The sequence below is a fragment of the Micropterus salmoides genome, unplaced genomic scaffold (genome assembly GCF_014851395.1).
Source record: "Micropterus salmoides isolate LMB-PRFRI ecotype aquatic unplaced genomic scaffold, ASM1485139v1 Ms_hic_scaffold_18, whole genome shotgun sequence".
Classification (NCBI taxonomy): Eukaryota; Metazoa; Chordata; class Actinopteri; order Centrarchiformes; family Centrarchidae; genus Micropterus; species Micropterus salmoides.
Genome location: NW_024040928.1, coordinates 12094174 through 12110326, shown reverse-complemented (window position 1 = coordinate 12110326; position 16153 = coordinate 12094174). Strand labels below are relative to the sequence as shown.

The 16153-nt window shown below is 41.3% G+C and overlaps 1 protein-coding gene across 2 annotated transcripts; it reads right to left on the bottom strand.

Moving 5' to 3' along the window:
• Positions 1 to 62: 62 nt before the first annotated feature.
• rnf217 (ring finger protein 217) lies at positions 63 to 14686 on the bottom strand. 2 transcript variants are annotated; one of them, XM_038726256.1, is made up of 7 exons: positions 13311 to 14683; positions 8761 to 8982; positions 8479 to 8643; positions 7414 to 7511; positions 7215 to 7318; positions 5499 to 5570; positions 63 to 4728 (listed from the first exon to the last, which is right to left on the bottom strand). In XM_038726256.1, the coding sequence occupies exons 1-7, from the start codon at positions 14292 to 14294 to the stop codon at positions 4649 to 4651; spliced, it is 1725 nt and encodes a 574-aa protein (XP_038582184.1). In that variant the 5' UTR covers positions 14295 to 14683; the 3' UTR covers positions 63 to 4648. The 2 variants fall into 2 exon arrangements, with proteins under 2 accessions (XP_038582184.1, XP_038582185.1); XM_038726257.1 differs by lacking the exons at positions 63 to 4728; positions 5499 to 5570; positions 7215 to 7318; positions 7414 to 7511 and adding an exon at positions 7518 to 8371 and having other exon boundaries at positions 13311 to 14686.
• Positions 14687 to 16153: the final 1467 nt, after the last annotated feature.

Sequence of the window (16153 nt, the reverse complement as noted above, 5' to 3'; positions counted from 1 at the left end):
GTCTGTGACTCAAAAACATTGAATAAATATAAATATATTAATATCAAATAAATCAAAATATGACATTTTAGCATATGACCCACTTTATTCATCATCAGATCCTCAGATGAAAACAATGTTTGTGCCTGGCTAAGTGAGCAATAACAATATCAGCAGACATTTGTAACAATGGCAGCAGAATCTGTTCTTGGTGCAAACAAGGTGCACAGTAATGAATTTTAAGACATTTCTTCAAATAGAAATATCCTTGAAAACTAAGTGGTGTAAAGACATAAATGTTGCCGTTTGCATATCTAGATGGGGAAAACATCCTGATGTTACTGATAATACACCATGTACTGCTAATATCCACAGGCCTCCTGAGTTGAAATGAATGAAAATTATGATATACTGTCCCTAACTAGACATTTGATTTGGTGACAATGACACATCTTTTTGGTATAATCACTTCCTTCACTGAGCATCTAGCAAAATGACCGGGGTTGGCTGTGCCACTGCTTCCTCATTTTATCTACAGTCCAAAGAGTGAGGTTGATATGAGCCAAAATAAAGTGCACTAAACTACAAGAGTATTTGGGATATAGCTGACACCCTGTATAGTGGTACCTCTAAATTTTTAGAGGTTTATCTTTAGCTATTAACTGTTTCAGCCAAAAAAAAAAAACACATGTTAATTGATGGCCTGATTGCACTGCACGTTGCCCTGTGTGTTGGGGTAACAGATGAATAGATCCAATAGATATATTTAACAATGGACCCACACACTTTTCTTTTACATTCAGAGCCCCATATTATAATGTATTCTGCTTTGCTTTAGCTGTTCTAACACATAACACACAGCTCAGTGAGGCTGTGACATATTTTACCCCCATTTGTAATCTTCGGAGTCACGCAGGGGCCCTGATGGCAAACCCTGATCTATTATGGCTGTGAAGGCACTATTGCATATCTATGCAAATACCACAAAGAAAAAGGCCAGGGGTATCAGCCTGCCGATACACCCCAGCAAAAGAAAAATCATTGCCCAAAATACCTCATGTAGCTGAATTAATTGATATATGTATATATATATAACTTTTCTTTTTACATGTAAAAGCTTCACCCAAACAGTTGCTTTATGTCTAGATAAATGTCAGCGATCAAGTCAGTAATATGTAAGAACACAACAACAACAAAACAAAGCACATTATGGCGTTTCCATGTGCCATCTTAACATTGAATCAGTCAGCAGAATTCTGAACACACACAAGAAAGAAACCACATATGAGGAGCAGACCAGGACAAATATCATGCTGCCAGAAAACCTTATTCATTTACATTTGTCCTATAGCTGATCAATGTAGAAGAAATTCAGATTTTAAATTACTGTCTGGCAGCAAAATTGGCAAATAAAACTGACTGTAAACCCATGCAAACGTTAGATAAATGATGTAAATGACTGATCAATTATCAGAGATATCCTTTGTTAATTTTATGGAAATAAGCTACTCAATGGGCTTATCGTTTCAGCTGTGGTAAAGTGTAAAGTGCAGGGCAACGTATTTGATAAAATGACATGGAAATAGTAAAACAATTTACGTTTATGGCATTGTAAAAAAAACAAAAACAACACTTATTAAACTAATTTGACTGCTGATGCATTTCTCTGTGCTAAAGATTTTTGTAAGTGTCACATGTCAGTATGTCACTCAAACAAAAAGAAATGCAGCAGTTCAACGTGTCAGTGTGGTACTAGCTGAGCAGTTAGATAAAACATTGATGCACATGATGCAAGTGAACAATTCTTAATTAGATAGTTTCAATATTTTTGTTTGGCGCATAACATTTCATTTCCCAGCGGTGAGTTACAAACGCATAGCTTCTTGTTCCACTTTTTATTCCCAGGTTCAACCCCCCTGAACCCCACGCAGCGTACACAACACCGAGTCATGCTGGGAAAACACAGACGTTTGCATAACCGAGGTCTCTTTTGACTACATTACAATGTTTTTACTTCCTGGTGCTGATTTCTGTGGCACAACTCGTGTGGATGGAGGGCTCTGGGGACAGTGAACAGAAAACAAACTCCCTGAGAGTGGATTCAACCCCAGAGTCAGGACCTACTGAAAGCAGTGTGTAACAAAGATCTTTTTCTGTGCCATTCAGGAACAGTTGGTATTGATGAACTCCCAGATGTTGAAAATATTTCTGATCCCTGGGACAAAAGCTCATGGCATAGCACTGCAAAAATGTCCAACATGCGTGAACACCAACTTCGTGCCTTAAATCCTGGTTTTAGTGAAAATTCAGTGATGAAATGTGCTGTCACACTCAGGATATATTCCACTGGTGAGCACTTTAAAATGCATTGAAGTGTTTGTTTCCAGTGGAGACATTTCCCCTCCATGTTTAATCATCTTATCATTCCACTTCACTGGCTTCAATGTAGCATCTCTTGTGTGCCGATATATTGTGCTCATCCTTGTCTTTTCTTTTCCTTGAGTCTCTCCATTCAAACGTCTTCATAAACATCTCATGATGGAGCAATAAAACAACAAAACTGATCACTCCATGTAGTGGTGGGACTGGGATAAACACACAAAAACACAAAATAAATCTATGGCTAATGTGGAAAACCACTTGTACTTGACCGCAGTGTGCACCACAGGTAGCTCTGTGTTATTTTCACATATTAGAGGCTCAAAAGCATCAAGTTCGGATGATTTTTTTTTTTGTGGCTGAACACTAGCCACAGCTCCAGTGGATGCGCACTCATTTTCAAAACTAAGGACTGACAGCAGGGAGGAGAGGATAGAGGGATAAGTGAAGGACAGCAAGCTGAGTGCTACCAGGTGACGGCCTTTAAAGCTCTCGAAAATCTCCTGTTCCCTGGCAGCACTCCATGTGTGTGCTTTCTTGCAGTATGTGCCAGTGTGAATGAGCCAAGAGGGCATATGTGTACGTTAAAAAAACCACTACATCACAATCCAAACTCTCAAGCAGACTGATGTCCTCTTATCACTGCAAAAAATCAGACACTAAACCGAACTCTGCATCAAACATTCAAAACCTGATCACCTAATTATTAACATCCTAATTTAATATACCACATATTCAGTGCACAGCAACCTGATGGTAACCTGATGGAGTTAATTTCTTTAACTTAACACCACGTTTAGCTCTTAAGCAAACCATCACCCAGACTACATAAAAATGAAAAGTTACATCTTAAATACTTTATTCTGTTTATCTACAGGTACCATTTGCAATAGTATGTTCAGTCATTTAATCCGGGAACTATCTACAGCTTGTGTAATCTGATAGAGCCTCTACGTCTATTTATTCATGCAGACTCCACTACACACTGACAGCATCACCGCCCCAAACCTCTGCAACAGGCATCCCCTACAAAACAATAACAACAAAAAAAAAAACAAAGGGACAGGCCTGTCCTGCCACATTCAGCAATTTGTTTTGGCACAATTGCCGCACAGCAGCTATTTATATTATTTATTTTTTTTGATGATGCAGATACTGGCAATACAGTATGGGGCCACAGCAGAGAGACGACCTGCCAGGCAGGGAGGGTGTGTGTGAGCCACCATCCAGCCAGGCAGATGGCGAGGAAGATGGGGACAGATAGAAGGTGGGGAAACAACAGAAAACAATGGAGGCTCCCAAACATTCCACTTGGCGTTGTCAATATTTAATCTAGGGGTCAGTGGGCTGGCTGTGTGTTTGCAAACAGGACCCCTTTTTTAAAGCGTAGGATTAGAGTTAGGTGGGGACACATGACCCAACTTTCAAGTCAAGGTTATCCAGGTGGGCCAAGAACAGTTCAGCAGCATCATTCCATCCTTCCAAGTTCAGTCCTCTCATATTATTTTGAATAGTGAGTGCTCAACTCAAATCCCATTCAGTTTCCATCTTGCATTTTTCCCTTGCCAATTGCAGCACAAACAACTGAAGCAGCTTTTGCAAAAGTTCAGCAAGGAAGATATTATTTCCTCACATTTCTCTGTTCATCAGTGAGCTCCTATTCTTTTCAGTCGGGGTTCATCATTTCCAGTATCTTACTCAAACATTTAAAACCTTCTACTCTCAGTATTCATACAATAGCATTTCATCATATCAGGCTAACCAAAAGGCTCCAAGCGCACTCCTTTAGCACATTCTCTCTAGTGCAGGGGGTAAACAAAACTGCATCTGTCTATTATTTGAGTTTGTTCTCCTGAAAGAAAGATAGCAGTTGTTAGAAGAGTCAAAATCAGCCAACAGACACGGCTAAAACTTCCTACAATGTGTCTGGGACAAGGGTTGGCCACCAAGAGAGTTATCTGCCTAAAACGGTTGGCGGCTGTGAAATTTGGTTGAGATTTAAGGGAGTCAAACATTTCCATCGTGTGAAGAGCACTATCCGAGACAGTGGTGGAGTAGCCAGTATAACCTGATGAAAGAATTCCTTTTGCAGCAGTGGTCTCATTAGATACAAAATGCTTGTGTGATCATCCAGGCATCATTGCTCTATTAGTTTATGTACGCCGCTAATTGGTATTGTTAATTTCAGACTTTCCGCAATGACTCAGGCAGGCGTGTTCATCCCTGAGGAGATTCGGGCGTTGTCTTTCAAGCTGTGTGAGCCTGGCCTAGATGAAAAGCAGAGCAGGTTTCAAATCCAGCGCCCGGAGCCCTGTGTGCGCTGCTTCTTCCTCCTCTTACACACATAGTAGACCGGGAAAACGACCAAACCTGCAGACAGGAAGGAGGGGTTGTAGAGATAAAAGCAGAAGGCGGAGAAAGATGGATTAACGCACACCATCCTTGTTTCTAAAGTCACTAATGATTATTTTAATAAACTATTCATTCATGTACAGTGTAAATCTTGAGTCATTATAAGCCCTGATGAGTTTTCTGTATGGATTTGATTTGATTATTCCATCTTACAGCGCACGGCAAACAGATTTGGCCAAAAAAAAGAGAGAATTGTAGGGAGACGGCAACACGGATTCTAATAACGATGAAAATAAATATGAATCTGCCATCTTGGCATGTTAGCCTGCAGCAGCTCATCTGTCAGACGTACAGACAGCGGAAAGAGATTAACACTAATTACAGTTCACCTGAGGCATCAGCAGTTCACAATACTATCTGACAGAGTGCACACAGAGTGCAGTGGGATGATAATACTAGTTAATGTAGTTTCCAGAATTAAAAGCCAGCGACCCAGAGAGTGACAATCTGGATCTGCAGATTTTGGCATTTTAAAAACAAGAACCGTTTCCTTCTCTTTTACACGAGGACATGTGCACGTTATGTTCATGCATCTAACTCAGAATGTCATGCATGCAAAGATGTGTTTGTGGCATGATTATGTTTTTTTTTTGTTCACATAAACAGTGCACCTGCTTTGCAGTGCGGAGGAAAATCTCTGTCAAATAGAGTCAGACCATTTTGCTGGTCTATTCTGGATCTTCAACCTGATTAATGTGCATGCGTGTTCATGCGTATAATTATGTTACCTATCACCAGCGCGAGGGCTCCGAGCACCACGACCAGCAAAGTGACCACTGGAGCTATCAGCAGCTTAGTGGCTGCAGAGAAAAACAGGAAGAGAGAGAGAGGGGCAGAGCAATAATTAAACTTAATGAATAAAAGTCAGATGGAATAGAAACTGCATGACTGAAAATAATGCGTATTGCTACATTTTGTTGGAATTTGAATGCAACCCTGCAGAAAATGTAAGATGTTTGGCCACCACTGCATCAATTCGGCTGTGGAGGTTACTGAATGCTAAGCAGATTTTAAGGGAAATCATCAACTCCATCTACAGTAAAATGCGAAATCTGTGCGGCTAATGGTCCATGGCATGAAGACAGCGACGAGAGCTGTAATGGGTAACTAGTTCTTGTTAAGGGACAAATTAGCTCCCAGTTAAAAAGGCACCCCACTGATTTGACTAGCTGTAGCTGTCATGGAGAGCAGGGTCAAACAAATCTAGGAGTTCAATTTCCTGGAGGCTTGATGGTGCATGCATTTGACAAGTGTGAATGGATAATTACGACAAACATAATCTGATACGTGAGGCTTTCACACTTCATTACAAAGCTCTCCTCAGTGGCCTGTGCAAGTACAAAGTTAGACATGGAAGTGTTCATTGCTGAGGTAAAGTCATGACTGTCACAGATAAGACACAGCGGTTTGCTCTCAGTAGTAGCTACAACAGGCCATTAGGCAACACAGCAACAACACTCTAAGGCTTTTATCCAGTACATGACGACAAAGAAAAAACTATTACACTGCTATTTCTATCACTGTTGCTCTCTCTAATCTACAATTATAATCCACAGCTGAGTGCAACATGGTAAGGCTGTTTTATTTAGGTCACAGGCAACTTAGGAAAACACTTACTAAAGCAGACTTACAGAAAAATAAAGCAGGCTGAGGGAATGTGGGTACACCAGAAAGGTAAACTGTTTATTACCAACAATCGTTTACTGCCAAATAACTCATGAGATCCACCAAATATGGCAGTAGACGCAGTAGCTGCCATACTGGCTGGTTTCAAAGTATGAATATGCAGCTGTATTAATGTAAAATTCAACATCTGACTGTATGATATCCATGCTAGCATCTCTTTGAGGCTATACTGAGACACAGCGGTGCTATAAGCAAAATAATGCTAACATGCTCGCAATGACAATGTTAACATAGTGAAGTCCAGCAGCAGGTAAAATGTTTACAATGTTCACCATCTTAGTTTAGCGCGTTAGCATGTAAATATTTGCTAATTAGTAATAAACACACAAATGCAGCTGATGGGAAGGTCATGAGTTCTGCGGGAATACTGTCCTTTTTGGACATGTTTATTATATAGTTTTTGTTTTTTTCGTCTATTTGTGTTTACTATATATTTTTTCTTGACATGTTTGAAATAAAGCCTTCATTCACTCATTCAAATTGAATGTTTGACCTGACAGTGTTGCTAGAGCGAAAAAAGTCAGAGGATCACCAATGTCGGTAGGATTCATCCACTGGGCACCATGAGTGTCTGTGAAAAGTGTCACAGCACCCATCCAACAGTTGTTGAGATATTTCAGTCTCGACCAAAATGGTGGACCAACAGACCAACATTGCCATCCCTAGATCCACGCCGCTAGCATGGCTACAAATTTAGCACTATCTGAACAGGGTACAGATTCGGGACTCTCTTTACAGACACAAACACACCAACTTACCACAGACGGACCCTCTGATTAGCCGTCTCAGATGAGGTTTATTAGGTAGATAGCGATACTTGCATCCAAACACGCTCAGGTTGGATGTGTGGTCTCCAAAAAACCTGACAACAGGAAGTTTTAGATGAAATCATATCATCATGTAGAAAGAGTTGGAAAAGGCAGTCAGAGAAAACCAAGTAAAGTAAATTATTCTAACCTTAGGTGTCGGTAGCGCTCTCCACAGCGGTAACAGAAGTTAGTATTACACTGCGTACATGTCATGTGGTCACACCCCTCTGTACGTTGAATATGAATCTACAGACAGACGGAAGTAGAAAGAACAGGCAAAAGCACGACGGCAGGGGTAAAAAAGAAGAGTAGTCTGTTTTCAGATAAATACTATACATTATATTGATAAAGAACTACATGCAATATGGCAAAAGTCAGAAGTTCTAGTTTTAGCTTTAGCTTAGCCCAATTTAAATATATATTATCTTCTCCTACTAGACTCAAGATCATATTATAATGGTGCTTTTCAGCTTTGTTTATTGTAAAATGGTAAAATCCCCCATCTTAGCAGCACTAAAACCCAAAACTAACCCAACTTACTCCTATTTTTCGCACTCCTATATGCCTACACTTAATGGATCTTTGCTTTTTTGGCTGCTGTGGCAGCGAGCAGTCCTAGTATAAACTGGGTATTAAGTTTAGCTGCTCTCAGCCTCTTTTCCAGCTAAACACAGCATGACGCCAATTTGTGGGCTTCACAGTCAAACAAGATCCTCTCTCCCTGCTTCCAGAGCAGAAACCCAGAGACATAGAGCACCAGTGCAATGAACACAGATGGAAAGTGTTTGCTGCTGTGAGCAAACGGTTTCCATATACCGATAATTAGCTTAATCTATGTCTTGCTTTAGTCATCTTCTGACAGTCAAATTAGATATTGTGTAGACTAACTTGGTCGTAATGGGACTGTCAGGCACGCTTTATGACTTTGAGTCCACCAGATTTGGTTTTGTGCAGTATTATTTGTTCAATACGTTCACCGTCTCTGCATCGCTGTTCTGTGGTTCCACATGCACTTGCAAATCTGTGCGTCCATCTAGTTCTTTGCAGCTCTCCATCCATCATCTGTCCTCGCTCCCATGCTTCTTAGCCTTCATTGATTTATTCATCTACAATGATTCCACCCTCCATCAGTCAACCCTCTTTCCACTTACACACACCCATCCTACATGCGACAACGCAGCATCGTAATATATTGAATCCTTTACCATCTTACCTTGCACCGTGGACATTTCTGGGCATTTCTTTGTCCGTGCTCTATGACACTAGCCCAGCTTCGCAGCAGCTTGTCTCCTCTCCTGTAGTCACGACATTTGACCCCATTGTGCCATGGTGCGTGGCATTTAAAGCACCACACAAACTGGCAGTTGCTACACTGGATCTACAGTAGGAACAGGAGAAAGTAGACACTTGGGTACGCTGCTTTTTAAAGCTGTATGTGGGATTTGATTATGTTCCGTGCAGTTGGAGGCCAGCTCATCGCAGCTGAGCATCTTACCTTGTACTTGTGCTCGGAGCGGTTGGGGTTGTGCTCCTTCAGAGAGGTGAACTGACTGCACTGGGGGCAGGGCTTGGTGCTCGAGTCCAGCTGACTCAGCTCCAAAAAGTAACGATATTTTGCCACGTCTTCATTGGCTAAATGGGAAATCACCACCCCCTCCTCCAGGTAGCCACTGCACTCTGGGATCGGACAGCTGATGTAAGATTTGGCTACGCGCACCTGGGAAGACAAAAGTGGTTGTCATTGCAGGAAACCCTGATTTCAAATGGATTCAAGCAACAAGACAAAGAATACATGTTCAAGTATATGAAAGTAAAGACTATAACATAACATGTCTTTGTGTGCATCATGTCTATCTGCTTCAGAACTGATTTTAAGATCCTTTTTATTAGTTTATAAGGCTCTTAATGGTCTTGGTCCTGAATATTTATCAGATTTGCTTCCAGAGCCCTCTGGTATTGGCCTTTTAACTATTCCTAAAATCTGGATGAAAACTCACTGAGGTGTCCTTTTATCATGTCCCACGTGTGTGGAACAGCCTTCCTGAGGACTGGAGGGCAGCAGAGAACGCTGATATTTTAAAAACAAAATAAAGACCTACCTTTTTAACCAGGCTTTTAGTTGAATTTATTTATTATTTATTCATTTATTTATTTATCTATGTACTTACTTTTAAGTCTGTTTAACTGACACATTCTTTAATTCAATTTAATTCTCATGTTTCCTTATTTCTATGTTGATCATTATTTTTAATATCTTGTTTTTATTATTTTATTTTTATAATTTTAATGTTATTATGTATTAGCTTTATTTTACTTTTCTTTTAATGCCTTATTCTGCCTCTAGTGTTCCCCCTTGCAAATTTGAGTTTTATGCTGGAAGTGGCCATTCATGATAGCGTTTCCTCACCTCATGTTTTTAGTGTCTTTAACTCTGTGTGTGTGTGTGTGTGTGTGTGTGTGTGTGTGTGTGTGTGTGCGTGTGTGTGTGTGTGTGTGTGTGTGTGGAGGGGGTGGTGTGACATTATTGTCATTGTCTTTGTTTTACAGTATTGTGTTACATGGCCGTTGAAAAGTGCTATACAAATAAAGATTGATTTAATGATTGATTGATCATGGAATAGAAACGGAGTGTCACAGAAAGCACTGACTACTAATGCAACATCACCTTCTTCACAGAGTGTGTGTGTGTGTGTGCGCACTTTGGGTCAGTCTATGGTGGTTTTTCTGTTATTGTGAGGGACTATCAGAGCCAAATCTACATGTGGAATATATTCACACCGCTAACAGGAAATGGTTAATAATTTACCAACAGAGGGAGTTAAAGGCAGATGAATGGAAGTGGTGGTGGAGAGAGTGGAAGTTAATACTCTATTTATTAAGGGACACACACCGACACACACTAGTTAGTCCAGACCAAGAGCTCATCAGTCAGTTATACTTACTGGACTTACTTATCCGCACACAATTCACTACCTTCAGGGCCTGGCATTTTATTGCGATAAATGATACAAGTGATGCTCTCACTTTACGGTCCACATTTTCATAATCTCACTATACTCTGTAACATAAGAACACACGTTTTCCATTATTAAAGTTCACACCTGGGTTCAACAAGAGCCAAAGAAACACGCGTTTGTTCAGATCTCATCTAATCTGACCTACGATACAGTAAGTGTGAGAGGGAAGCTTCCAGAGACACTTCCACAGTTAAGTTCACCTCTTGTTCTCGTTTCTTTTTCACCATCTAGCCTAACTCCTCTCAGGGCATTACTTCTTCTCTAGTTGCTTCTTTCTTTGTCTTCTCATTTCATTCACACCATTTCAGTCCATCAAAGCCAGAACGACCTGTCATACTGAAACATTATATGGCATTTTGTCAGAGTGTGTGTGTGTGTCTGTGAGAGTGTGTGAAATGACAGCAAACAGAAAGTCAAGAACAATAGCATCAGCCTCTGATGGTGTTACACCCAACATCCCCTACAGCACATATGCACACACACAGACTAAATGCTTTTGCATGATTATGAAAATGTGTACGCAGGCATGAGAGCTGATGTGTTGGTACTGTTGTCACAACACTAACGCTGTGATGACCACTGCCAGACTAGTTGAACAAGTTAGGACCTCTGCCACTCTGTCACAGACACGCGTCACTCTTTGTGGTTTGTTTAAAATGTATGTGCCTCGTTTTGCATTTTCATGTCATAAGAGAAAACATAAGCCAACATAAAGCCATTTGCATGATTATAACAGTAAAACTATTTAGCTTACAATGAGCATATGACGGCTCCAGGACAATTGTGCCACTTACCTCAATCGTGGCTAAAGCTAGTATTACTTAGTGTCAGTATGTAGTGACAATCTACTTTGCTATTTCTAAGATTTTTGCACATTGTGCGCAACTATGAGTATTTGTATACCCAGGATGTACTTCTGCTAAACTTTGTTATGATGTGATTAAAAAACATGTACAGATGTTTGTAATAGGATAGGGACAACAATAAACAGCCAAACAGGATTACAAATCAGTGTGATACAGGTTTTTACTATATAACCAGTAAATTGCCCATTAACCTGAGTCAGTTGTAACACCTGAACACCACGTTACCATTGCAAGTGCTTGAAAACTAGTTAGCATGTGAGTACAGAAGTTAAAATTATAAAGTAAATGTAATGGTTAAATGGCTAAAACAGTTAGCCAAACGTAATGGATACGCAGCTGAAATAACGCTACTTAGCTTAAAGTATGGGTAAACAGTTGATTTAGTTAGCTACAAGTAATTAAAAACTGTTGAAACAGTTGGCTAAAAGTAATAGATAAGCAGTTGAAATAATGTTAGTTAGCTTAAAGTATGGGTAAACAGTTAGTCGTTAGCTACAGGTAGGATAAACAGTAGAAATAGTTAGCTTAAAGTGATGAAAAAACAGCTAATAGTAATGGCTAGACAGTATAAATAGCTAACTAAATGTAATGGATAAATTGTTGAAACTTCCAGCCTCTGCCACTCCAAGTGGTAGTAGTAACAATGCAAACTTGACCAAAGCTTAAACATTGACAATTCAGTTGAATGGGAAATATGTTGTAAACTTTTGATAACAAGATGTAACAAGATCCACTTTTATATAATCAGCAGTGTTACGTAACATCCAGTTTATAAGACCATATTTGGGACATGACGGGTGCTGCTGACGAGGGAGTACTTGTGATTACCTGATGGGGTTGTGGGGGCTGGTATGGACAAAGATGGTTGGGTTAAGAGAAGTGAATCTAAACACATCTGATAGGTTACGGCAGAATGAATTGTATATTGTCATTTCAAACAAGCAAAACTGACAGCTACTATTATCCCTATTCATAATTCTAATTCTAAACCAAACAATATTGACTTGACCTGACTTGAGGAGGCTGGTAAAAAAAAAAAAAAAGTAATTGCTGGTTTAATCCCTGGCACCACAACATGGTTCGGCACCAAACCAGCATAATCCACTCTCCTGTTGCATCCATCTACCCTGCCTGCCATCCCTGCCCAAAGTGCCCATAGGCAAGGTACTGAATCCCATCCCAGGGTCCTATCTGTGGCCTCTGATCTCTCCGATATAACGCTTACTGTACCTACTGAGGTTTAACACCAAGAATGAGCACAAAAATAAGTTTGCATTTACATTAACGGGAAAGGAAATTCCACCTACACAAGATAGTTTACATGACCCTTATCTTATTCTCAGTGTGCTTATCAGAGAGTCTGCTTGTCTCTGTGTTTGCATGCTTATTCATGACTTGTTATCAAAATAAGATAATTGCAGATAAAAATGAGCCTGGGTGACTGATAAAAACTTTTATCTCAACAGACTAAAGCAGATTATAGTAACAGTAGCAAGGACCTAAAACTGTAACTTGTCTCCAACTTGTAAAATATACATAAATGGGGCAACATCCAAGTTTATTAAAACTGAGATTATGATCAGAAGATTGCTGATTAGTACCAGTTCATGAACAAGGCATGAATGTGAAATCTTCCTTAAATAGGTGAGTGGGAGAAGAGGACATTCTGCTGAAGAACAGCACACAAAGTAAGCTATTGTGAAAACCATTCCTGCCCCCAATTTTAGTGTAGAATGTGTCAGTGACCCAGATCCACAGAAAAACAGTAGTTATCACAAGATAAGAAGACCTGCAGATGTTGTTGACATTTTAGTAACAACTTCATGAAACCTTGCCCTTATTAGACCCTTGATCAAAACACTTGCTGTATAGGATTGCTCAATGCCAGCTCCTGGTGAGGGCCCTGAGTATTTTTTTTTTTACCAGTTCCCAGAATTTTTAGCCATGCCCCTGCCTTGGTGTAAGTTACAGATGCCAAACACAATAACAGGTGTGAGGACTGTGTCTTCACACTTGTTATCATTTTGGTTGCTCAAGGACAGCTGCTGACCTACCCAGCAAAGCCTGGTTCTGGGGCAAGCTCGACCTGTGACAGCCAGCTGCACTATCCACCCCACCCAGTCTTTTCTTCTTTTTTTGTGCTCACCCTCCCTCCTACCAACCTGGGAGCTGACGTAGAGTTTCAGACACTCATCACACACGGCCTTCCTGCAGCAGGGCAGGGGTGCGATGGATTTTCCTTCCAGGCACACCCGGCAACTCTGCATCGTAGTCTCTGCATCGGCCTGCTCCGTGGACAGTCGGTGGGCCATATCCCCGAAAGGATCCACCAGATCCTCCAATGTGTACAGTGCCGGTTCGGGGCTCGAATCCGCGTCCTGTGCTGTCTCCAAGTGCATTTCTGTTGCGTCAGACGTGCCCGTTTCATCGCCTGTGATTTCAACGTCTTTTCGATGACCGTCGTTAGCGATGCAATACACAGTGCAGTAGACGTGTTCTTTAAAAGACTCTTCTAACTGAAGTGTGTTGCTGTCACTGTCACACGTAGGACGGCGCTGACCTGTAACGGCTACAAACTCAACTCCTTGTACATCCGAAGTCGTCAAGTCGCTCAGGGTTGGCTCGTTTCCAGTCCCCGCTTCGCCCGTCTGACGCTCCGTTTTGTTACACTCGCCACGCTCGCCTCCATAACCGTTTGTAACGTCGTTATTAACGTCTCCTTCGTGGCTGTCGCCGCGCTGCATCCGAGTGTTTGTGTTTAAACGGAGAGAGGGAGATTTCGAAACCCCGAAATTCCACCTCAAAATCTCGACAGCGCTCGGCCTCCGCCTCTCTCCTCCTCCACCCCCTCCTCCGCCGTTGCAGTTGTTGTTGTTGTTGCCCTTCGCATCCTTCTCGTCCTCGCTGTCCCTCTCCTCCGACTCCCTCTCGCCTCCGTCCAGGGATAACCCCGAGTTTGACCTGGTGACACGGCGGCTCAAATCTTTGACCGACCGCTCAACTTTGCTGCCCGTGAAGGAAGTTTCTGTCGGCAGGTTGCGGGACAATTTCACCCTCCCTTCTTCGAAACTGCCAATAAAACTCGGCATTGTACAGTCGTCAGCTATCGGTCCGTCATCTTCCATCCCCGATGTGGCTCTCCCCATTTAGCGAGCAGCTTTCTCCCGCACGGACCTCCGCCTATTCCCTCTTATCCAACTCCTGCTACCAAAACAAAGCAGAGCTGGCACCTCGGGGCTTCCGGGTCTCGTCGTCAGCATGTAGGAGAGCAGCGATAGGCCGATGGGAAGCCTGGTGGTGGACCGCAGCCGTGGCAGACTGGCAGGAGCAAATGTCACAGTGGATGCAAAGCTGCAGCTGCTTCCTGCATAACAAATAAGACCTGAAGAGTACATTGGTGGCCTGAGCTGCTTTCTGCACCGGGCCCCCAGAACTTCAGTGTCAAAATCTAATTTCAATACCATAATGATTTAGGGTTAGGTTTTTTTTTGTGTGTGTAAATATGATGCATATCCCTACAATAATGTGTTATTAATTATCACACATTAAACCTGCTGAAGTACAACAGCAGTTTTGCCAAATTTGGTGGCTGCAGTGGATTGTAGTAGAAACAAGTGTATCAAATTTTACCACTTAACAACAGCTTTACAAAGTATTTCAATTATTGGTCCAGATGTATTAAAATACTCAGAAGTAAGGGCAGAACTGGGTCATCATAAATGCAAAATGCAATTTTTTTTTTAACTTACTTTTTATCCCGTTGGACAAATAAAATGTGGAGGACGGAGTACACACAGAGACACTGTGCAGTTTTATTTTGCAAGTTTCAAATTTGACAAAACTATCTTAAGTCCACCTACTAACTTTCCCAGGTGCTTTCAACCACATGATGTGAGATGTGGTTGAAAGCTGCGGAGTAAGCGAGTAAGTGGACCTTGCGTTAGGATTGTTGTCTAACTGCTATTTCCAAAGCAGAGCATGTTGAACACACACAACTTTATAAAAACCCTCATCACTAGTCACTAAGAGTAAAGAGGGCTGGAGATTCTCAACTATTGCTGCTGTTGCCGTTCTTGCTAAAAGGCCCTTTCCACCACAGACATTTTCACGTCATAGCAGGAAAAGCACAGGTGTGAAACTAATTTGTTTATGGTGGCACAGTTCCATCAAGTGTCCCAGTGAGCCATGGTAGTGAGCCAGCATGCACAATACCAGGACCCTGCAACTGGCTCAACTAAATAGAATGCATTCGCTTTTAATATTCATAACAACACATGTGCCTTTTTCCTGCTATGACATGCCAACATCTCTGCGTCACACCTCAAACTATCCTTGTGAAGTTTATACTGTATATGGTGGTATACCTCAAACGTTTGCCAGTTTATCCATGTGTGCACTTCTGCTCTGCCGCTGGACTCGCTCGCTGAGCAAGACACTGACTCTCAGTTTAAGCAGTTTTCATCCTCAAGAAAAAAATGTAACTGAAGAAATCACATTATTATTCTCACTACTGCACCATTACTAGGGGTAGTAGTGATGTAGTAACAGCAGGCTAGTTCCAGGCTACATATAGTTTTTGAAAGGTTGTAGACCCATTACTTTTCATTGCATCACACACACAATTCTCATCTTTATAAAATTCCCCCTTTTAACCAGAATTCATTTCATTTTGGCACTTGAACACATAAGACTGAAAGTAATTTGGGCGGACACATTTTTAGTTCAGTGCTGTTGGCACAACTTTCAAATAAGCCTAACTGGGGCGCCTGTAAAACGGGTTGTTAGCTCTGTTACAATTTCTCATTAATGCCATAGGGCGCGAGCCACACTGTAATTAGTTTGCTTGTCCTGGCTGTGCCCAATTGGTTTTAATGGAGAATGCCAACAATGTTAAAAAGTCATTACAAGCACGTAAAGCTAGAAATCCCATCAGACATTTTTTTCTGGAGTGTGCTGTTCCACATTAAACAGGTCAAATACAAATAAATATTTAAAGTACTTTACA